The sequence below is a fragment of the Lepus europaeus genome, chromosome 1 (genome assembly GCF_033115175.1).
Source record: "Lepus europaeus isolate LE1 chromosome 1, mLepTim1.pri, whole genome shotgun sequence".
Classification (NCBI taxonomy): Eukaryota; Metazoa; Chordata; class Mammalia; order Lagomorpha; family Leporidae; genus Lepus; species Lepus europaeus.
The window spans coordinates 140,421,613-140,446,493 of NC_084827.1; the positions used below are offsets into that span (position 1 = coordinate 140,421,613).

Genomic DNA, 24,881 nt, shown 5'->3' on the forward strand with positions numbered 1-24,881 from the left:
TTTTGCTTTTCTTTCTAGAAATACCATTTGTGTCCCCCCAAAATCCCTATGTTGAAACCTAACCCCCAAGTTGATGGTACTAAGAGGGGCCTTTGGGAGATGACCAGGTCACGAGGGCAGATTGCTCATGAATGGGATTCGTGCCCTAATAAAAGAGGCCTGAAGAAGCTGTGAGGCAGCGGCAAGAAGGTGCCATCTATGAGAAAAGGGCCCTCCTCAGACACCAAGTTTGCTGCTGCCTTGATCTGGAAGTTCCCAACCTGAAGATCTGTCAGCAGTAAATGTCTGTTTATGAACTACCCAATCTAAGGTGTTTTATAGCAGCCAAAAAAAACTAAGACAGTGTTGATAAAATATGTTTAACTTTCATCAAGGAAGATAAGTTATAGTACATGAAATACTCTAAATCTCAGCATAACCATTTAAGATACATAGCAAAGGGGCTAGCACTGTGGCATAGTGGGTAAAGCTGCCACCTGCAGTGCCAACATCCCATATGGGTGCCAGTTCAAGTCCCAGCTGCTCCACTTCCGATACAGCTCCCTGCAAGTGTGCCTGAAAAATGCATTGGAAGATGGACTGAGTGCTTGCACCCAAGTGGGAGACCCGCAAGAAGCTCCTGGTTCCTGGTTTCAGCCTGGCCCAGTCCCAGCTGTTACAGCCATTTGGGGAGTGAACCAGCAGATGGAAGACTTCTCTCTCTCCTCTGCCTCTCTGTACCCCTTTCAAATAAATGTTTTTTAAAAAAGATACATAGTAAACTATATTAAACAAAAGGACTGATTATATCTATAATTAGAACTTGAACCTTCTATTTCCTTAATATTTCCTGAAACAAAGGACAGCAATGAAAAAGAGCCTAAGTTAATGAGAAATGCCATGGTCAAATGGGTATACTGAGAAATAAAGGACTCAAATTTTTAAAAGATTACTTGCAAACCAATATTCACAAGAAAAAGATACAAAATCTTGAGGGAAAAAATGCTTCTTGGGAATACTTATTATGAGAAAACTATCAACTCGAAATACCACATTGTGAGAAAAAGATTATATACACTTTACGATGCAAAAGAAACTACAACCTTTATTCTCTTCCAAGGTGCCATCTTCTGCAATTTTCTTTTCCAGCATAATTCCAGAAAAATCTGTAATTACCTAAAAGAATGGCGGGCAGAGAGGAATAAAGAAATACAATAGTTATGTATACAAAACATTTTCATAATGCAAAGATTTATACACAGCTAATTCAAATAATCCTTACAACACAAAAATGGGCTATAAAATGGATAGTAAGTCTTTTTATAATAAGGAACCCTATGACATATTATCATTTTTATATCATATTTAATAATGCTAACTAAACATATAATTCTTCTCTAGCAAAGCAACCTACTTTACCCAACAGCTTGAGAGCTGAGTTATAGGAATTGGTCTGACTTTTGGGTCAAGCTACCCTGAAGTACAGACATACTTGGGACCAGGGATAATGGTGATACTGATATCATATAGCGACATTTTATATTTCATATGGAATTACTACACAATCTAGAAATCTACTGTCCCTATGAATTTTAAGCATGGAACTAATAACCAAAATGAGGAATAGTTTTTAAGAATTTCTAGAACACATTCAAAACCTAACAGAAATACAAGAATTCCTACCTCTAAAGCTTTGTCATACTGCTTATTAGAAATATAAAGTTCAGCTGCTATGTTAACATCTTCCATAGAGACTAGGCCTTGGTGTTTTGAGAAAGCTTCTTCAATTACATTAATAGCTGAAATAACATCATTGGCTTCATAGTAACTCCTAAAAAGGTAAATGATAAAAATGAATGCTTACTTCCAATCATAAAATTCATTTCCTTGCTTAAGTCCTCTAACAGTTAACTATGATTTTCATGAAAATATACACATATTTAAAATTTTTACCTATTATTTTCACTTCATTTGAAGGGCAGAGACAGAGAAATCTTCTATTTGCTGGTTCACTCCCTAAGTATAAGCAACAGCCTGGGCTTTTCCAGGCTGAAGCCAGGAGCCTGGAACCCAATCTGGGTCTCCCAGATTGGGGGCAGGGACCCCAAGTACTTGAACCATCATCTGCTGCCTCCCTGGGTATGTATTAGCAGGAAGCTGGATCAGAAGCTGAGTAGCAAAAACTCAAACCAGGCTCTGGTTTTGTGGGAATCCCAAGCTCCAACTTAACTGCTGCACCAAATGCCCATCTCAAAATTTTAAATTTGGGAGAATAATTCCTTCAAAATCATACTCAGAGCTCATCTAAAAAATATGCAGTATCCATATAAAAATGTCATACTTAAAAAAAAAACTCATTTTATTTACTTGAAAGGCAGAGTGGTAGAGAGAGCGAGATTCCATCCAGTGGTTCACTCCCCAAGTGGCAGCAACAGCCAGGGACTGTCCAGGCTGAATCCAGGAGCCAGGAACTTTGTCCATGACTCCCATATGGGGGGCACGGGTCAAAGCATTTGGGCCATCATTTGCTGCTTTCCCAGATACGTTAGCACGGAGCTGAACTAGAAGTGGAGCAGCTGGGACTTGAACATCCCACATACTCCCAGGACAGCTACCTACTTACTGGTACCCATGTCATCTCCTCTGCTTTCCTTTTTATCAAGAATGCATAATCACTATACATGAGGCCACCAACCAGCTAGATCCTATTCCCCTAATCTACTTAAGGATATCACTCAAGAAATTGTCTCTTACCTAAAAAATCTTCAATATGTCGCTCAATTTTGGATTATCCCACTTAACATACAAATATAATTTTCCTCAACCTAAAGAATTCTCTTACCTCTTCAACCCATTCCTCTGTTCTTGAAAAATCCTCAAGTTGCCTATTCTCTCACCCTATCTCCAATGCCTTGCCCAACCCCTCTCTCCCTTAAACTAACCCAAACAACTTTTCCCCTCAATGCCCTGCCAAAACTTCTGATGCCCAGGGTGCTAAGTTTCACTGTCAATTCTCAGTCCTTGTTTCATGCATAGTATCTCACTTGGATGACCACACCCATGCCACCTCACTGAAGCACTTTCTTCAACAAAATATGAGAACATCATGTTCTCTTAGTTTACTCCTTTTATGCCTTTGAGTATCCCTACTGTTTCTTCCTCTTCTCCCGGACTTCTAAACACTGGAGTATCTCTCAGGATTCAGTCCTCAGAATTCTTCCCTTTTATTTTTCCTCTTCCCCTCACTCCCACCCCCCTATGCATGTGCACACAAGTCTCTCTCCTCATATCCAATACATCAGAAAATCTTCAGAGCTCAGCCTTCAAATTACAGAATGTGACTATTAACCACCTCCTGCTGTCTCTAGAAATTTCAGTATTTTCCCTTCCAAGCATCATTATAATAATTTACTAAATGGTCTTCCTGCCTCCTCGCTTAGCACCCCTCATTCTATTCTTAAAGCAGCAGCCAGAATTGAAACATGTAAATATAAATCCTATCATGTCACTCTTCTACTCAAAATCCTCTGATTGCTTCCAAACTCAGAGTAAAAGCCAACATCACACCCTTCCAACAGCCAGATAATCTAATATGTTCCTCTGATACCTCTATGCTATACCTTTAAGCTTCCCTGCTGTTTCTTGAACATATCTCACACCTACCATTTACTTTGCCTACTTCCCTAGTTATCTGTTGCCTTCAACAGTTTGACCACAACACAAGGAATTAAGTCATTTTCTCATCACTCTATTTTAAAATAATATACTTTATACCTAAATTCCTATCCCTTTTCTCTGCTTTATTGTTCTTCCTATCACTTTGCAAAATCTGACACACTGTATAGATTTAGTTGTTTAATGCCTGTTTGCCCCAATGTAATATATACTACACAAGAGTATACACAAGAGCAGGGGACTTAAAATTTCTTCAATACTTTATATCCCAGCTCCTTAAGCGCCTAGTGCATTAGACGTACTCAATAAATACTTCTGAAAGGAAAAGTGGCGGGGGGGGGGGAGGACATTATCAATCAAAAGCTACAGTAACAGTAACAGAATTCGATGTAAAAAAATACTTCTATGATAATGGCAAAAGTGGTCATTACCACTTTTACCCAACAAAAACTTGTTAAACATAACACAATAGATACAAAACAAATTTACTGTCACAGACAACCTAACAGTTCATTAAGTTAAAGCCTACTGGGCTAACTACTCACACATCCAGAAATTTAACTAAGAACACGGGACCTGGAAAGATCCTCAATGTTCATGTTAGCATCAGGGATCAACTTGGGTTGCTCTGCCTCAACAAATTTCCTAAGAATGTTTCTAGTATTCCTACATACTCTATCCTTGGGAAGGTAGAGAACAATTTTTCATAGCAAAGCATCAACCCAATAAAGGTCATAGAATTCTACAGTAAACCCTAATGTACCCACATCAAGACAGTTAATCCTAAATGAAAATATTAAATACTCCTAGAATTCAAAGTGTCCCACAACACATTACTTAGAAAATATGTTTCCTACTTTGTTTTACTACACAGCGTATTAGAGCAGTAAATCCAGCAGAGCATACTTCACAATAAAGTACACAGCATGGTAACATAATGCCAACTGTAAGAGAAACTCTCTATTCTTATTCTGATACTAGCTCAAGATAAAATGACTAGAGAAAACACCAGATCACAAGCATTTCATCGGCATATCTATAATAAAAATATTTTTTAAAAATATTAGACATAACAAAATCTCAACTAAGTTGTAGAAACCAAGGGACCTAACCATGCTTCCATACATGTCTTATTTTAAAGCTTTGAGCATTTGAAATGTAACTTTACATACAAAATTTCCTAAACAATCACAGTTTACTTGGAAACAGGAAAGTACTTGAGGGGAAACCACCCATATTCAGGAACAACATAGAATAAAAAACGCAAATACATTATTGAACTTCAATGAAAACTACAGACTATTTAAAATGCATGCTTCTATTTACAAGACAATAAGATCATCTATTTATACTTCACTCAAAACTTACTTAGCCATATCTCTAGCCAATTGCATAAAACGTTCTCCATCTGATGGAGACAAAAGATTTAAAATACGCCTATAACCATCCATGGCCATTTTATGATCACCCATCTGTTCATAAAGGCTTGATCGTTCCCACAGGTAACGGACATTAGTAGGTTCATATTTAAGAGCTGAAAAGAAAGCAGTATAAATTATATATTTATCACAATGTGACCCAACATGTCAGAAACTTTAATAAACACTTTAATTCTCCAATGGATCCAAGGGAGTTATTCTGGAATAAATCTATTTTCACAGGAACTCTCATATAGGTTTGATCTCAAACCAGAAAGAAACAATCTCCAATTCAATCTTCACTTCATTACTCTAGCTTGAAATTAACCCACAAAGAACAGCTTAGATCCAACACTGATCTCAGCAGAAAACTGAAGGTACTGTTCATCTACTAACACAACTGAGTTTACCAGTTGAAAAGCTATAGATAAAGAAAAAACAGAGACTTCAAATACTTACCTCAGGCATAACAGAATATAAGGAACAAATATATTTTGGCCAGCATCACATCCAAGGTAGCAAATACAATTAGCAAAAAAATCTATTATGTAACATCTAATCAAATAAGGAAAAACATCTTACCTTTTGTATAGCAAAAGCTAGCCTGCTTAATATTGTCTTGTTCCAGAGACATTTCTGCCAATCTAACCCATTCTTCTGTGTCACTGGGATTTAAGTGTGCAGCAATCAACTCAAACTGCAGTGATTTTTCCATGTCTCCTTGGTCTTCATATATCATGGCAAGAGTAGAGAATGGCTCATAAGCCAGAGGAGCTATAATGAATTTAAAAAATAAATTACATTTGCTGAGGGAAGCAATTTGAGCTGATGTCAATCACATGATTCAAACTGTGGGTTTTGTTTTGTTTTGTTTTTTTATTTGACAGGCAGAGTTATAGACAATGAGAGAGAGAGACAGAGAGAAAGGTCTTCCCTCCGTTGGTTCACTCCCCAAATGGCCACTATGGCCAGTGCTGCACCTATCCAAAGCCAGGAGCCAGGTGCTTCTTCCTGGTCTCCCATGCGGGTGCAGGGCCCTAAGCACTTGGGCCATCCTCCACTGCCCTCCCGGGCCACAGCAGAGAGCTGGACTGGAAGAGGGGCCACCAGAACTAGAACCTGGCGCCCATATAGGATGCCGGCACCGCAGGCAGAGGATTAACCAAGGGAGCCACAGTGCCGGCCCCGAAAAACTATACTTTCCACCACCCTTAAGAAAATCCCCCTTCACTATTGCTAAATATGGCTCGATAACTCCCAAATTTATCCCCCTCAGCATAAGCCACATCTGTGCACCGACTCTTCTGGATCTGGCTCCCACATCATAAAGTAGGGGATGAATGAAGAGAAGACACCTAAGCAGCACATCAACTCAGGATGGCAAAGTGAATGGTTAACCTTACTTTTCTGCAACTGTTTCTAAAACAAAATGCAAAGATTACAAAGGATTATGGCAGTGATCACTAGCAAAAATAAACAATAAAACTGAAATACGGAACAGGTAATATTGGAAAGCAGGAAAGAAATGAAATGCCCTTAAGGAAGATGGTTAATCTTAATTTCTGAAGGAATAATTTAAAAAAAAAAGTGACCTCAACTACACTACTAAATAATCCAGGAAACTATAAGACTTGTTTTTTTTTTTAATTAATTGTTTATTTTTGACAGGCAGAGTGGACAGTAAGAGAGAGACAGAGAGAAAGGTCTTCCTTTTTCTGTTGGTTCACCCCCCATTGGTCGCTGCGGCCGGCACATCGCGCTGATCCGAAGCCAGGAGCCAGGTGCTTCTCCTGGTCTCCCATGGGGTGCAGGGCCCAAGCACTTGGGCCATCCTCCACTGCACTCCTGGCCACAGCAGAGAGCTGGACTGGAAGAGGGGCAACCGGGACAGAATCCGGCGCCCCGACCAGGACTAGAACCCGGTGTGCCGGCGCCGCAGGCGGAGAATTATTCTACTGAGCCGCGGCGCTGACCTGTAATAAGACTTCTAAAAGAACCCTAATCTAAGTCAAAGGAAATGCCAAAATACTGAATAGATAAATTAAAAGTTCACTATATTATGAATACCTGGGCATCACTTGGCAATACTTCAGGAAAATGAAATGAAGTAATTAGTTAAAAACATCTCTTTTGAAAATGTCCTTTGATATACCTAAGTTCTGCTGCTTAACCAAGAGGTAAGATGTCAAGTTTAAACTGTTGTCTTCAGAGCCAGCATTTGGCACAATGGGTTAAGCTGCTATCTGTGCTACCAGCATCCCCGGTAGATATATTTTTGAGTCCCGGCTGTTCCACTTCCAATGCAGCTCCCTGCTGATATGTCTGGGAAAGCAGCAAAAGACTGCCCAGGTGCTTGGGTTCCTAGGCCACATGGGAGACCCACATGGGAGACCCGAATGGAATTCCAAGCTCCTGGCTTATGTGTGGCCCAGCCCCATTGCAGGCATTTGGGGAGCAAACAAGTGGACAGAGGATCTGTCTTTCTAACTGCCTTTCAAATAAATAAGTCTTTTTAAAAAGTAAAAAGTATAAGGCCCCATTCTTTTAAAAAAAAAAAAAGTATCTTTTCCAAAATAATAGGTTAAAATCATCTAGCACTGAGTTAGAAAAATGCAAGAAAAAAAGAACATCTTTCAAGTGGTTTTAACATAATGTATCTACCATATTTTAAAAAGACTAACACTGCAGAAGTCTAAATCCCTTAACAAAGCACCTCTTAAAACTTCAATAAATATTAATATTTCACTGAATCACACCCTGTAATTTTTATTTTCTTGGTAATAACTCCTATTCAATGTAAAAACCAGCAAATTACCATTAACACAATCACCTCCAAGCCTCTGAATATATTTTCCAAAGAGTACAGTGAAGCATACCTACTATTCTTTTACAAGTCAGACTGTTGGGGCCAGTGCTATGGCATAGTGGGTTAAGCTGCCAACTACAATACCAGCATCCCATATGGGCACTAGTTCAACTCTTGGCTGCTCCACTTCCAGATTCAAAACTCCCCATTAATCACCTGGTAAAGCAAAAGATGGTCCAAGTGCTTGGGCCCCTGCACTCACATGGAGGACCCAGATGAAGCTCCTGGCTTCATCCTAGCCCAGCCCTGGCTGTTGTAGCCATTTGGAGTATACCAGTGGATGGAATATTTCTCTCTGCCTGTGCCTCTCCCTCTTTGTAACTCTGCCTTTCAAATAAATAAGTAAATCTTAAAAAAAAAAAAAAAGTCAGACTATTACACTGCTATTACCACTGAACTTGCCACAGAAAATACCTTGTCTTATGATTTCCATACACATCAATACTGCCTCCTCACGTTCTCCCCTAGCAAAACGAATATTGGCTTCACCCATGAGACCTCTCAAAGCTCTGGGAAGTTTACTCCGAGGCCTTTTTTCCTGCATAGAAGAAAAAACATTTAGATTAAAACAGAATCTTAGATTTCAACTCCAGTCATATTAATAAACACAGAACGTAAAGGACCTAAAAACTTCCTTTAAAACTTTTCAACCTTCTAAACACAGAACTAGGAACTACATGGCTGTAATTCTAACTGACTTTAATAATGAAATCGACATTATGGCAAAAGTCTAAACCTCAACCACAGGAAAGAACAGAATTCCATGATACTTCCCAAAGAGCAGAACTTCAGAAAGTTAAACAAAAAGTCCTACAGTAAAAAATTCAAAGCATAGTAAAATATATAAAGAAAGCAAAACCCAAAGTGGCAGGAATTACTAAACTACTAATTAGAATAAATTATCCTATAAAGTGGATTAATATGCCAGATGACTACAATATAATCTAATAAAGATCCTTCTTTCTTTTTTATCCATTCAAAATGAATTTGGTTTAAAAAAAAATCAAGTTTTAGCATGTACTTTTTAAAAAAATTATAGTACATTTTGACAAATGCAATAAAATTAAGGTTACATAAAAATTCTCTAAAAGGAAACATGACAGAACTCCCTTTTTTATAGTTCAAATTGCTTCCCAGCTGCAATTTAAAGATCTTTCATCCTCCTATACCATTTTCCTTCAATCTATTTATAAATATGAAAATAAGTTACAACTTACTTTCATCATTTTCTTGGTTTCACGATTGAGAACCATCTCCAATACAAAGACATCGCCTGCAGTGGGTTGCTCAGGTGTTTCCTCTTCCTCTTCTTCTTCCTCCTCCTCCTCCTCTTCCTCCTCATCATCTTCATTTTCTCCAAGCATGGAAGCAAAGACCTTGTGAACTGACTTACTCACTCCATCTGATGTTTCCCCTAAGAAAAAACACAAGCAGGGAAGGGGTGGCGGGAAACACTTTTTTTTAAGAGTATAAATTTCTACCCCAGCCATTTCCATTTTGAAAGTAATAGTAAATGAATACCCTCAAAAACAACCCAAAGAAGAAAACTGTTACAAAGCCACATATTTTCCCTGCAAGAATGGCTTACTTAGGGCAAGCATTTAGTCTACAGCTGGGACACCTGCTTCCCCTTTTGGAGTGCTGGGGTTCAAATCCTGGCTCTGCTCCCAATTCCAACTTCCTGCTAAAGCACACCCTTAGAAGCATTAGGTGTTGGCTCAAGTACTTAGGTCCTTGCAACCCGGGTGGGAGACCTGGACCGAGTTCCCAGCTCCCAGCCTTGGCCGATAAAGGCATTTGAAGAGTGAATCAATGGACGGGAGCTTGCTTGCTCTCTCTGCCTCAAATAAAAAAAAAAAAAAAAAATTTTTTTAAAGAATAGCTGAACCAGCCTCTAGGCCTCATTCTTATGTAAAAGCAAAATTAAGTGGAAAATCAGAAATACAAGCTGTTAATAATCAAAAAAAGAGAAAAGAAAAGAATTCTATCCCGCCACAGCAGCCATTAGAAAGTGGCAGTCATAGCTCTGTGCTACCCCATGCTCATGGGCCTCAACAAAGGCCACAAAGTGACTAAGAGCATAAGCACATCAAAGCATAGCCACTGCCACTGGTGCCTCACCAAGTACACCAAGTTTGTGCAAGACATGATTCAGGAGGTTTAAGGCTATTCCATGGAGCTGCTCAGGTTGCCAAGGACAAAGGGCTCTCAACTTCATTAAGAAAAGGATAGGGACACATATCTGTACCAAGAGGAAAGGGGAGGAGCTGAGCAGTGTCCCAGCCATTATGAGAAAAGCAAGCAGCCGCCAAGAAGGACTGACTCCCTCCCCTTGCATGATAAAGCTTTCCAAGCTCTCCCCCAAAGCCCAGTGCTCTCCTGTCTGGGCAGTGAGCGAGAGAAGTGGGACACAGAAGCAGTCAGTCAGTGATACTGGAAATGGCTTTTAATTGTAGTTAAATAGCTCACATGTACCCTCCCCCAACCCCTCAAATTATAAAATAAAACCCTAAGAACTAAACAGCTTAGTGTACAGAAACCATATACTATAGCACAGTGATTAAATGCATGAAGGATTGTCCTGGAAAATGCAGTTTATGAAACACACAGATTTCAAAACTGCTTGTGCCAAATAAACATCTTTTAATTCCATTTCTTCCATAAACATTTTGAAGTATCTTCACATATACGTACTCTAAAGTGCCCAGCATCAGGCAGGTGTTTGGCAGCAGTTAAGCAGCCACTTAGGAAACCTGTAGCCCATATCAGAGTACCAGGCTTATACCTCATCTATTCCACTTCTGTTCTAGCTTCCTGCTAATTCACACCTTAAAAGGCAGGAAATGGGGGTCTGGTGCCGTGGCTCACTTGGTTAATCCTCCGCCTGCGGCGCCAGCATACCATATAGGCACGGGGTTCTAGTCCCAGTTGCTCCTCTTCCAGTCCAGCTCTCTGCTGTGGCCCAGGAAGGCAGTGGAGGATGGCCCAAGTCCTTGGGTCCTGTGCCCGCATAGGAGACCAGGAGGAAGCACCTGGCTCCTGGCTTTGGATAGGCGCAGTGGCCATTTGGGGGGTGAACCAACGGAAGGAAGACCTTTCTCTCTGTCTCTCTCTCCCTGTAACTCTGTCAAATAAATAAATAAAAATCTTTAAAAAAAAAGCAGGAAATGATGGCCCAAATACCTGGGTCCCTGCCACCCATGTAGGAGACCTGGATTGAGTTCCAGGCTCCTGGCTTTGGCCTAGCCCAGCCCTAGCTGTTGTGAACAACTGAGGAGTAAACCAGCAAATGGAAAATCTTACACCCTCCCTCCCTCTCTGCCTTTAAAAAATAAAACAAAAATTTCTCTAATGTCCAGCATATAGTAAAGGCTCATTAAATGCTATTAATATTACAATAGCATTATTATCTCAGGTACAAAATAACATTTCATTTTCATCTTTTTTTTTTTTTTTTTTTTGACAGGCAGAGTGGACAGTGAGAGAGACAGAGAGAAAGGTCTTCCTTTGCCGTTGGTTCACCCTCCAATGGCCGCTGCGGCCGGCGCACTGCGGCCGGCACACCACGCTGATCCGATGGCAGGAGCCAGGTGCCTATCCTGGTCTCCCATGGGGTGCAGGGCACAAGCACTTGAGCCATCCTCCACTGCACTCCCTGGCCACAGCAGAGAGCTGACCTGGAAAAGGGGCAGCCGGGACAGAACTGGCGCCCCGACCGGGACTAGAACCGGGTGTGCCAGCGCCACAAGGCAGAGGATTGGCCTAGTGAGCCGCGGCGCCGGCCTCATTTTCATCTTAGGATACCACTACAATGTAATTTTTTAACATGTTCAAAACGATGACCTTTTATGATCAAGAACACATTAATTCAGGAGCCATTTTTTTATTTAAACAAAGCAGATACATTTAACATATTTTAGAAATGCTCCAACAAAATAGTTCAAATTTTAAATATACACATGAAAATATATCAAAAATATCTAATGAGAATGTATCATATATGTGGAAAAACTGAAGGAAAAGTTTATTTTGTTGCAAAATATTTTTAAACCCAATCATAGTTTTTTCATAAAAAAAAGTTAATGGAAAATGCACAGTATGAAAAACTAGGGGCTGGCACTGTGGAGTAGTGTGTAAAGTCCCTACCGGTGACACCTGCATCCAATATGGGTGCCAGTTTGAGTCCTGGCTGCTCCACTTCCAATCCAGCTCCCTGCTAATGCACCTGGGAAAAAATAGCAGAATACTGCCCAAGTCCTTAGGCCCCCGTACCCACAATGGAGACCCGGAAGAAACTCCTGGCATCAGCCCAGCTCCAGCCACAGTGGCTATTTGGGGAGTGAGCCATTGGGAAGAAGATTCTAATTCTGCCTTTCAAATAAATAAAAATCTTTTTAAAAAAAACTATACATGGATGTCAATTTTTTTTTGCACTGAAATAAACGTATCTTTAAATTCCATTTCCACAAACTTTTGAAGTATACTTGTGTTCATAGGAATAAACTGTTAAGCCTTTGGATTTATGTGAAATATTTTAAACAAAAAATACTAGATAAATGAGATAATATTTAAGGGAGAACAAATTTTAAAAGCTACATGTTGTTGAGGCCAGCACTGTGGCATAGAGGGTAAAGCCGCTGCCTGCAGTGCCGGCATCCCATGTGGGCGCCGGATCAAGTCTTGGCTGCTCCACTTCCAATCCAGCTCTCCATTACAGCCTGGGAAATCAGTAGAAGATGGCCCAAGTCCTTGGGCCCCTGCACCCATGTGGGAGACCCAGAAGAAGCTCCTGGTTCCTGGCTTCGGATTGGCACAGCTCCGGCCATTGAGGCCATCTGGGGAGTGAACCAACGGATGGAAAACCCCCCTCTCTCTGTGTGTAACTCTGCCTTCAAATAAATACATAAATCTTAAAAAAAAAAAAAAAAAAGCTACATGTAAGGGCTGGCATTGTGGTGCATTGGGTTAAGCCACTGGCTGCAATGCCAGTATCCAATATGCATACCAATTAGAGTCCCAAGCTGCTCCACTTCAATCCAGCTCCCTGCTAATGCAACTGGTAAAGTAGCAGAAGATCACACAGGTGCCTGGGCCCCTGCAACCCACATGGAAAACCTGGATGAAGCTCCTGGCTTTGGTCTGGCCCAGCTCTAGCTGTTGCAGCCATTTGAGGTATGAAACAGTGGACAGAAGAGCTCTTTCTCTCTCCCCTTCTCTAACTCCGCCTTTCAAAAAATTAAATGTCTCTTTTTTTAAAAAAAAAAAGGTACATGTTCTGAGGAATAAATATGTCATTATTATGAAATCACAAGGATCACATATAAGAATGTCGAACCAATAAGGATGAAATGTGTAAAATATGTCACACAAAAAGAAGCAAAAGAGAAAAATCATGTGATCATCTTGACAAAAAGAATCACTTGATCAAAGTTAATACCTGTTCCTAATAAAAATTATTAACTATAAATGAAAATGAATATCTGTAATTGAATGAATAATATTTTCAAAGTTTTCCACACAGTTAATGGTGACTCACTGAAAGTTACTGGGAATGAGATAAAGATATCTGCTATTACCAACCTGCACTAAAGATTTTAATGAAGGTCTTACTTAATGTAACAAGAGAAATAATCAAAGATACAAAGATGGCTAATAAATTAATGTCAGATATTATATATGTAGAAGACGATCCGAAAGAATCTACATACAAACAGAATACATGAATTTAGCAAGGTTGCTTGAAACAATGTCTATAAAAATAAACTGCAGTTTATATACTAGCAACGGTGAACTGAAAATGAAATTAAAAGAAGACCCTATCTGTGGTGGAATAAGAAGGCCATGCCAAGATGGCCGCTGGCAAGTGAGCGTCAGTTACTCAGGAATGGCTTTGAAACCCACCTGACAACAGAGCCTACCTGACAACAGAGCCTGCCTGGCAAAAGGCTGTGATTGGATGGTTTTGGAAACCACATGGCAAACGGAGCCTGTCTGACAACAGGCTGTGATTGGTTAGGGCATAGACCACCCCTTGACCGGATTGGCTGTCTTGGCTATATAAGCTGTTGTACCAACTGAAATAAATGAGTCTGCAGGCTGCTTGCCTCTGGCCCGCTTTCACCCGACTCCCGGGGTCTGTGTGGTGACTCCGCACCTCTTGCCCCCACCACGCTCCTCCTCTCAGGAACAAATCCTCTCAGAACAAATCAACCTCAATACCTATCTACACAGTTGTAGGGAAGTCACTCGAGAGCAAGAATTTAGCAGTGGCATTCAGCAGTGACCAGGAAGAAAAATTACAATGATCCTGGAGGCCATTAATTCCATTTAGTAGACTTCACCAAAACTTGTGCATGACTGACCCCTTCTTCTGCCCTGAATACATGCTCACACCAAGAACCTTAGGGAAGTTATGGAATGCTTCTCTCCAAGGAAATTGGGAGCTTTATATCTTAACTGAGGGAGTCATCTGAGCTGAGGCCATCTGGGCTCCCGACAGGCCAAAATACACTCAGCTGGCTCCTTTTTTTTTTTTTTTTTTTTAAAGGAAGGCCTGATGGCTAGCTTAGGGGCAGTTTGAGGCATCATGACTGGCAGGCACCCACTGGTGCCTATGACTACAGCTGCACCTCAAAAACCTGGTAATGGAAGAACATCTCCTCTCTTGGGCAGATGAGAAAGGACCCCCAACAAGCTGCCAGACATCACCTCCTTGTCCAACTCACTGTTGGGCAAAGCGAGAAACTATAACCTTATTTTTCTCTTTTTCCAAACCCCTTCTTCCCTACTTGGTCCAAAGATAGGAATAAAGTTTGTGTTTTCAGTGTAAAATTTAGTTCTTAATCAGATCCTATACAGGAAGCTACATCCAAATTAACAGTTTAGCATTTAAAGGAAACTTGACATGGGTGAATGACTACCACGTGCAACTGATCACTACAAAAGTGGACGACTGGCCGGCGCCGTGGCTCAACAGGCTAATCCTCCGCCTTGCGGCGCCAGCACACTGGATTCTAGTCCCGGTCAGGGCACCGGATTCTGTCCTGTTTGCCCCTCTTCCAGGCCAGCTCTCTGCTATGGCCCGGGAAGGCAGTGGAGGATGGCCCAAGTGCTTGGGCCCTGCACCCGCATGGGAGACCAGGAGAAGCACCTGGCTCCTGGCTTTGGATCAGCGCGGTGCGGCCATTGGAGGGTGAACCAATGGCAAAGGAAGACCTTTCTCTCTCTCTCTCTCTCACTGTCCACTCTGCCTGTCAAAAATAAAAAATAAATAAATAAAATTTTAAAAAAGTGGATGAATGGAAATTAATAACTTTGCATACTAGTTCATCAACTAAACTGTGCCAGGTTTAGTCAGTCTGGATGCACTACCAAACTTAAGTGTCTGGACATGTAAAGCTGAGGTCGGGATCTTAGAATGAGGTCACATACTGAAATGCGTGTGCTGTGTGTGACATTCCATCTGGGCAGCCAGCTGACCTGTCTGACATTCCTAGCTTATGTCACTGTAACTAAAGCAGGGGTTTGGAAGTCACTTTGCACAGAAGTATAATTCACTACAATGGGGCACAGAGAAAATAATTTGGAAGCAATTTGTCACCAAAGGAGTAAAAAAAATACTAATTCTAAATACAGCCTCCAAATACTAATGTCAATCTGAAACACTTTTCCAACACCAGAATTCACAAAAATAACCATCAGCAATCATATTCCGTATGTCAACAAATACTTATTGAGTACAGTGCTTGGTATAAACCAGGTAATCAACAGGAGAATATCATCAAAATGAAATAAAACGAACATGAAAAAAATTTTTTTCATTGAATTACTTTGCTTTGATACTCTTTAACATTTAATGCAGGTGGCAAATGATCTTAACATACCTTCATTGTCCTGGAATTTGGTAGAGTCAATTCCAGATGAAGATGGGACTTCAGAATCATTTGGATTTTCTTCAGCTGGTAACTTTCCTTTTTCCTGAAGACTCTGTGAATAAACATTAATAAGCCCCCAAACGGATGCAGATTTAGCTCTTCCCAAAATTTGCCTTATTTTTTGTTTCTATACAACTTGAGCTATGCATCTTACATAGTATATACAAAATCTAAAAGCATTTCGAAGTATTTAGGTCTTATCATTCCACCAGAATACATTATATGTAAAAAGTTAATATTAATGATTTAATTTGCATATTTTATCCTAATACCTTAAATTAAGACACCTAACACTATTAGTCACATGAATTAAGAAGGAATCGCCAACTAATTTTACAAGGTTCAGTTACTTCTTATTTTCCCTTTTATGTCGAATAAATGCAAAAATATGCACAAGGTTCATATATTTCCTACTTAGTATGAAAAACATAGGTAGTAAAAAAATTTATTACTAAAGCTCACTTTCTTGGTGGAAGATTACATAACTCCAATAAAGCCTCCTCAAGAATGGAAACCTAATCCCACTGGTTTTGAAACAGAGAAACTGAGACCAAAACAGAGGTGGGTTGCCCACTCACGGTCCCAAAACGACTTCGTGACAAAGCGAGAACTACAATCAAATACTCCACACTCTCCTCCCATCCGCCATTTAACTTCCCAGAGTTAAACTACCATGAAATTAAAATTTAGTATTCAGCAAAAACAAGGGCGGAGAGGGAGTCGGTTACCACGGAGACAAAGGTGTGGGGAAGTAGAGACGCAAACCGGATTTTTGGTAAGGAAGAGAAGCCGCGGGGGCGTTCCTGGCCCACCCTACCCAGCCGAAGGGGTCGCCTGGGCCCCCCAGCCCCTCTGTACTAGGGCGACAGGGCAGACGCATCCCGGCCTAGCACCGCCTCACTTTCTTCTCGCGGGTCTTTCTCTCCTCTCTCCGCCTCTCGAACTCCTCAAAGGAGATTTTCCCTTCCAGGTAATCGATGAGCTCCGGACTGAACCCCGACATGTCTGTAAATCCGTCAATACAGCCCTAACACCCGGCACAGCCAACCAGGACGGCGGCGCCTGCAGACGCTACCCAGCGCGGGGGCGGCGGAGAAAGCGGACGCGGCGTTCCCCAGGCAAACCCGCCCGGCCTGCGCCGCAGCCACCACACTACCGTTCCGCGCCGCAGCCACCACACTACCGTTCCGCCTGCGCGCAGGCCCGAGGCGTGGCGCAGGCGGCACCTTTTGGGCCGAGCCTTCCTCACCACAACGCCTCCTTTAAGCGTCTTGTTTTAAGTGAATGAGGTCGTTGTAGAAAAGTATACTTCAAAGAGATAATTTTCTCAAATCTTTCAGAAAATATTTGTTTCCAGTCTCACTCCTATTCCATTTCCTTCTCCGAATATGCTTTCACTTGGTCTTTGCTGTAGCGATAGTTCCCCTTGATCTAACCGTTTGCTCTACCACCTGCATGTTTCACGTTACCATTCTTCCCCGCGGGAAAGCTAAAATCTGCCCCTAATTTAAGCTTTAAATCACATCCCCGCCGGCACCTTCATTTTCCCGCTTTCTACGAAGGCTCGAACTCTCCCTCCTTCAGACTCTTTCTCATTCTGTAAATGAGTTCACCTGGACTTAATGTTCCGCTACTAACTCCCCTCATCTTTTCCAGTCAAGCTTTTAGAAGGAATCCAAAACTTGACATTGCTATCACACACTGTTTCCCACTTACTATAGACAAGCCACTGTGTTATGCACTTCCTTCAAAGTAGAGATATTGTCTCCTGTAGAACAGGGAGCAGATTTGTTTTCCAACTCGTAATGCTTTCGTCTGGGGCAAAGGTTGGGCATGTTTTCTAGCAGCCTCATTATAAATGTGGAGCTTTCCTAAATTTGGACTTCCCCAGCTTTTGTACAAACCCACTTGTGCCCAGCGTACTCCCGACCCCACATTAACATGTCCCCCTTTGATACGTGCTGAACAAAGAGAACCAATGTGAATGTAAACTCATTCTGCCTACTGGACCGTGAGAAAGTGGTGAAGTCAGTTTGTCTCTGACCTGGGAATCTCTCTGTCTGCCAGAATCAGTGAAAATGCAGACAGCTAGTGTGTGGCTTGCAAGAAGAGCAGAACCTCTCAACAGCTCCTAAGCACACTAGCTCTGAGAGAGAGACAATAGGACACATCCTGGAGAAGGGGATCCTATTGAAGAAAGTCAGAACCATTATTGAGAGGCTACTGAGTGCCTATGTAGAGTAGTGCCACAGACCCCTTGAACACCTGCAGAATATTTATTTCCATTGGAAGAAACACTACAGCTTTGCTCTTATCTTAGCAATACTCCACAGCCAAGAGCAAAATCGCTTCTTGAGTGGGCTTTTAGAAATATATGTAGGGTGGTTTGGGTTATCTAAATGATATGGCAGAGGTGACGAACGATCAATATACAGTGTCTGGGAACCAGGTGTGCTGGATTGTCACACACACAGTGATGACTTCAGCTACCCCAATTGCCAAAAGCTCTGCCACTACAGAACTCAAGTTAGTGTGGGCCCTGAGCTTCCATCAACAGCTGCTGCCAATGGTGAGGAATTTTCCAGCTAAATAAGGCATGCTCCTACCCCAGGTGAATGCCCTCCCTTATCAAAGGCCTAGAAATAGGTAAATTTCTGAGTCTTTGACACCCATGGGGAGGGGGGTGTGAGAAACAGGGAAAACAAAGAACACTGGTAGTTGAGTAGAACTTGAAATTGGTGACGTGCTTCCTACCACTATCATTTCTCTAAATCAGCTATATTTTTATGAGGCATAGCTCATTAATAATTACTTGGTTTTTAATTGTAAAAAATGGATACTAAAAACAATTGCAATTACTGTGTGAAGATTGACACAACACATTTATTTCAAGTCGACAAGTATTTACCAAATAGAGGCTAGGCATTATGCTAGGTGCTGGAAAAACAAAAGGTGGATTCGATATGATCTCTGCCTTCAAAGGTCTCATGACACTCCATGAAAAACAGACACAAATAAAACTCATTATGACAGAACATATTAAACCAGACACAATCTGTTCTTGCACAAATATTTTATTCTTCTATCAATCATCCCTGAAAAGAACCATGGTACACTATTTTAGAATGTGCAGACCAGTGTTACAAGGACACCTACATTTATCTTCAAAGAGTACAACATTCCTCCTGCAGGAATCATAGAAAAAATGATGCAACTATCCATAAAGATACAGGAAATACAGCTATTCCAACTGAGAATCTGGGAATGGGACTAATTCAGCATGAGTGGAAGCAAGGAAAGAGGGATGGTTGGAAAAAAGGGAAATTCACCTGTATCTATCCTCCATTCTTGAGGAGGTTATGTGCAGCAGATGGAGGGGTGGGCATAGCAAGGATATTTGGTGCAGTACTATGTGTACCTCTGGATGTATTGGCAGCAAACATCTTCCAGAGACTTTGACAACTTCTAGAAACTCATGTTTCTTTGCTTTTCATTTCAAACTTCTTTGTGACTATCTGTCACTTATTCTCATTTGGTATGAAATTAAGACTGTGGACCTTTAAATAACATGCTGAAACTGGGAATATAGCTTATTTTTAGGGAATAGAAAAGCTAACTTTTAAACCGAAACTCCTATTACATATAATAAATCATGATAAAAAGGAGCAAAGTCCCTTTCAAATAAAATACTGATTGATAAAAGGTAATAAATATAAATGACAATTTTAAAAGACAAGCCTAAAGAAACCATCTACCTGAAAAGATTATCATCTCTTTTTTCTTTGTGGCATTTTTTCAGCTCCTACAAATACATTCAATGTTCTATGTTAATATTTAGTGAAGGAAGGACAAAACACTCCAAAAAACATATACACAAGTTATGCATATCCCAAAGGTCCGCCTATTTTACGTAGATTTGGAAATGTGGAACAAAATCATTACAAATTGATAAAAAAAAAAATGAAGGGGAAAAATAACAAAAGTGTAGGAAACACCATGGTTGAATTTTTCTAATGAGAGCTTCATTTGCAGTTTTAAAACAGCCAGATACCTGAAAGAACAAGCAAATGTTATAGGAATCAAAGACTATAAATACAGTCAACACAAAGATCCCCAAATCACCATATTTTCAATGAAAACTCTTTGTTTTCATTTTCTGGCTGAAGATGTTGGGAACACAGAGCTTCTAAATGTAAAATATACTCCAAACGGAAACTCTGCCTTGGGAGCAAGCAGTGGTTAAGACACTCCTGTACCACATCGAAGGACCAGATTTGACTCCCAGCTTTAGCTCCTGACTTCAGTTTCCTGCTAATGCAGATCTTGGGAGACAGTGGCGATGGCTCAGATAATTGGGTTCCTGGTATCTTTTGTGGTTTTTTTTATTTATTTATTTTTTTATTTATTTCTGACAGGCAGAGTGGACAGTGAGAGAGAGAAAGAGACAGAGAGAAAGGTCTTCCTTTGCCATTGGTTCACCCTCCAATAGCCGCCGCGGCCAGCGCACTGCGGCCGGCGCACCACGCTGATCCGAAGCCAGGAGCCAGGTGCTTATCCCGGTCTCCCATGGGGTGCAGGGCCCAAGCACTTGGGCCATCCTCCACTGCACTCCCTGGCCACAGCAGAGAGCTGGCCTGGAAGAGGGGCAACCGGGGCAGGATCGGTGCCCCGACTGGGACTAGAACCCGGTGTGCCAGCACCGCTAGGCGGAGGATTAGCCGGCCTCTTTTGTGTTTTTTTGATTGTGTTCCTGGTTCCTTGCTTCAGTCCTGAGCCAGCCCCAATGATTACAAGCATTTGGAGAGTGAACCAGTGGTTGGGAGCTCTTGCTCTTTCCCTCTCTGCCTCTAAATAAATAAATTTGTTTTAAAGTTTTAAAGTTCTGCTTCTTTTCACAAAATTGAATAGTTCCTACTATATTACAATGCCACCAAGTGGGTACTTTCTCAGTCTCCTACCCTTAAACGTTATCTCATTCAATGCTCACATGAGAGTTTGTGTGTGTGTGTTTTCTATGATTATTTCTGAGGTAGAAATAAGTATCTGTAATTTGTAAGTGAAGAAAGTAAGACCAGCAACTTATCTGCCTCACACTCAACTAGGTTCTATGGTATTAACAATTATTCTTTGTTTTAGTGCCTGATATCATAGTGCTCAAGTGTGAAAAATAGTCAAGGGAAAACTTCACTAACTTCTCTTCATTCATTCTATTTTCTCATTTTTGGACAGTAGTCAAGCTCCTACTCCATGTGGTAAATTGCTGCTTTTTGGCATAACAACACTTTTTAACAAAAAATCATATTAAAAGAATAATGAAAATCTGTGTTTCACAAATACAATGAAATACAACAATGGTATGCTTCCTAACAATTTTATCTGTGTACTTGTGGAATAATGGGGAAAGATTTTAATTATGATTCTATTCTCTTTATTATTCAACTGAACAAAAAGTTAATCAACTAGAACCAAAATGTATTTGTTTGGAATGCACCATACCTGTTCCTTTTCAAATGATAGGTATTTATTTGACAGGAATGCTAAAGTTATAAAATTAATGAAATCTAAATTATAAAAGTAAATACACTTTCAATTTTCTTCCTACTGGAAAAAATGCCACATTTACTCATATTCTGTCTTTTCTTCCCCTAGTTGAGGAAGTTCAAACTCAAATATATGCATGACTATCTTCCCCAAAAAATTATTCTTTGAATTTTTATTGCCACTTACTCCAGCTGCTCAATTCAAAATATTGCTTTATTCATGGTTTTCTATATAACTTAACTATCTGATCTGGCATGAAAAGGATATAGGTAAAAGTGAGTGTTGTTTCATTTATTTAATAATTCTGTTAAGATTGGCAATTCTATTATTTTATTTCTCCTCAGAAAACTATGCTTAAAAATAATAATTGTCATTTCTTTTTAAAACTAGACCATAAAATACCTGGAACTAATCTAAATGCTTAACAATGATGAGTATAATCAGAACTGGGCCTTTATTTCTATGAGGAAATAAAATCACTTTTCCAATAAATGCTTTCAAAATATCTGCTTTATGAATGAGTTGTATGTTTGGGTAGATCCCAGAACAAGGGACTAGGCTTACCTGAGCTCAGAAGAAACTTCAGCCTTTGAGGTAATTGGGAAAGGAGTTTTTCTGCTCTTCATAATCCGCAAATGCAGAAGCGATAAGATCTGATTGGAAAGAGAGAGGTCTGGGTTTCTCATTCATGGAAAAAGTATTTGGAAATCTTTCCAGATCAAGACCTCTGCCCTTAAAATATGCCTGGAGGCTTCTGAAAAACTAAAGAGAGAAAGAGGATGTTCAATGCCATATATGAAACACCAAAAATTTTGTTCAGACTATTTTTCCCTCTTTTCCCCTTGAATCGTCTTTAAGGTTAATCTAACAGGTAGGAGGCTGAAATGAAGAAATAGAAGTATAAGCCTCAGCTACTTCCATTCTCTTCCCTGTTGCCTTCTTTCTGACTTGTCAATCCCAAACAAGCTGATTCACCATTCTCAGTGAAAATGGAGGGAGGAATATCAATGACTTAACAGTATCCCAGTCAGAGGATTCATTGTGAACCCTTTCTGAGTACCAAGGTCAGGATGTAACTGAACTCCACAATGGTCAGCTATGTGTCACAGCAGCTGAAGGGGAGCACCCACTGCCTGCTGCAATAGCTTTTCTCAAACATGGGGTTTTCCAATTTCCCTTGGGAAATAAACAGAGAAGCTGTGTGAAATGCCATTTATAGGTTTGATTATTTTAGTCTTATATTGCTTTGTTTCACATGATTTTCTTTAGAAAAACTATTTTGAAATGATTGTATCAACATCTTCACTGTATTTGGCATCTTTTTAAAGAAGATTTTTACTGATATTTTCAAGTTTTATTTTCTAGATAACCATATGCTGAAAGTATGCCTAGTAAATTGAGAACCATGAAGTCAATTTTCAATTTCTGCAACTGAACTTTGCAAGTGATTATATGATAATCTGTTTTATCATCAGATCAATCTAAACTATGCAAAAAGCAATTCAATCTGGGTTGTGCAGAAAGCAATTCCCTGGTATGATCCTGATTTTGTATATGTATCACAACAAGTCTACAAAGTGTGTCTAAGATCATTTACAAACATCATGTGCTGTGTGTGTGTAAGATTTTTCCTAAATGTTTCTTCTTACAGAAACAAGTTTGAATTGACCAGATAAAAAGCAGAACACCCCCCACTAGGCTAGAAAAACCTTGGTCTGGTCCTGCTGGGTAGCCTTCTGAGACCTTGGTTGCCTTCCCTCCCCTGTGCTCTGGAATGCAGAGTGCCAAGCACGTAGCCCCAGATAGGTCCCAGATCCACCCTGCAGCCCAGCACTTCCTGGGGTTGTTCTTACCAGATCTCGATTTCTGGGGTTGCTGAGTGGTTTCCATTTATCTTCATTTCTCAGAGCATTTCCGTACACGTGCCCAGTTAGCCCCAGGGCAACATACAAGAGCAGAAGGGGCACTTTGGACATGGTGGAATGAAGCTGACTGAAAGGAGGGGTCGAGAGAATGTTGATGATCACTGAGAGACAGTCAGTGAAGAAAGAGTAGAAATAACATCCGTAAGAAATAGCATGTTTTCTGCAACCATCATTTCTCCAGATTAACTAGCAAGTGAGGTCCCCCAATGCAGTTGATTAGTTTAAAGTAGTCCATGATGAGGAGAACACTCTAGAGTGATGTGCAAAGCAATTATGAATATAACCTAGAAATCTGAGCATGATTATCATTTTTGAAACAAATGCACACTTGATTGTCTCCAAAGTACAACATCTGTCTTCAAATAAAAAATTACTTCAGATACCCTAAACTGAAATGCACCTTATAAACACATCTGAGACAGACACACACATAGCACACCAGTGTGAGTAGAGATTGTCTTCTACCTCAAGGTGTAGAGTGGAAGCTGAAACACATAGAAAATGCTAACAAAGCTTACCAGGGGGTTTGGCTTTGGCTGGTCCTTGTAAGTTACCCTGCCCACAATCTGCGAGGAGATTCATGGGTACTTATAACCAGAGGACCCACTGCAGAGGGTAGTCCTTGACGTGAGCAGAGGGAGTTCAAAGATAATGATTCCATTTTCAGCTTCAGCACAAAGGCCATTGAGAGTCACATCTTCAAGCTTCTTCCAGGGTAGCATTGAACTAAATTCTCTGATAAATGCAGCCGTCTCTCCTTGAACCACTGAACATTTTTTGTGGATTTTACAAAACACACAAGGCACTTGCACACAGCAAAGTAACTTTCTCTTTTTTTACTTTGAAGAAGGGGTACATACACTGCAGCTGGAAATATGACGAAGATGATCTCACCTAACAGAATGTTCTCTTGGAGACGCCAGTTTTTTTTAAATTAACAGCAATTTTTGAACAGGAAGTGCTACTGCAAGAGAAAAAAATCACTCTTTTTGACTTACGTCTTGTATTTCTTCTGAGAATCTAATGAAGTTGTACAGGTTTTCAATAGTGGTGTGGTTTATCAGAATACTCCTTGAGAACTGAACAAGATAGCATGTGCTTCGTGGAAAAAAAGAACAATTACTCTGCCTTCAGCATCTCCTGGCTGAATAAATGTCATCTGTAGAAAATAGTAGGTTCAAGAAATTGATCTTGATGAATCATGAAGTTGCTTTCATGCCAATGATTCAGAATCAAATTCAGGACCAGCTCTGTGTGGAGAAGTCTGGGGATCTAACTATAATCACTAACTATGGTCTCAGCTTTAGCTGTGGGCATGTCACTGGGACACTTATTTGTTCATTCAGTCAACAAACTTTTATTGAGTACCTACTGTGTGCCAGGCAGTATACTAGGCTTTGAGAATAAAATGTTAAGGATAATATAATAAATTACTGCTGCAAATAATGCCAAGTGATTAAAGGGTTTTAAGCATCCAAGCAGCTTGACCTGACTTGCATTGTTTGATATCACTAAGGTAGCAAACAGAGCCACAGAGGAGTGA

The 24,881-nt window shown here is 40.5% G+C and overlaps 2 protein-coding genes and 1 pseudogene across 2 annotated transcripts in view; 1 reads left to right on the top strand and 2 right to left on the bottom strand.

The window, feature by feature from the left end:
- Positions 1 to 16,953, bottom strand: part of GTF3C3 (general transcription factor IIIC subunit 3) — a 41,699-nt gene extending 24,746 nt beyond the window's left edge. Inside the window, exons 1-8 of the mRNA XM_062189470.1 lie at positions 16,774 to 16,953; positions 15,822 to 15,924; positions 9,156 to 9,352; positions 8,353 to 8,476; positions 5,655 to 5,846; positions 5,023 to 5,188; positions 1,663 to 1,810; positions 1,083 to 1,155 (exon numbers count right to left, since the gene is read on the bottom strand). Of these exons, the coding sequence (XP_062045454.1) occupies positions 1,083 to 1,155; positions 1,663 to 1,810; positions 5,023 to 5,188; positions 5,655 to 5,846; positions 8,353 to 8,476; positions 9,156 to 9,352; positions 15,822 to 15,924; positions 16,774 to 16,875 (1,105 nt within the window). The 5' untranslated portion in view covers positions 16,876 to 16,953. The remainder of the gene's footprint in view (positions 1 to 1,082; positions 1,156 to 1,662; positions 1,811 to 5,022; positions 5,189 to 5,654; positions 5,847 to 8,352; positions 8,477 to 9,155; positions 9,353 to 15,821; positions 15,925 to 16,773) is intronic.
- On the top strand, positions 9,452 to 10,388 carry LOC133755913 (large ribosomal subunit protein eL36-like; annotated as a pseudogene).
- Positions 16,954 to 21,995: 5,042 nt separating the features above from the next.
- On the bottom strand, positions 21,996 to 23,389 carry C1H2orf66 (chromosome 1 C2orf66 homolog). Its single transcript, XM_062201245.1, has 2 exons — positions 23,267 to 23,389; positions 21,996 to 22,175 (listed from the first exon to the last, which is right to left on the bottom strand). Exons 1-2 carry the CDS (start codon positions 23,387 to 23,389, stop codon positions 21,996 to 21,998), a joined length of 303 nt encoding a protein of 100 aa, XP_062057229.1.
- Positions 23,390 to 24,881: the final 1,492 nt, after the last annotated feature.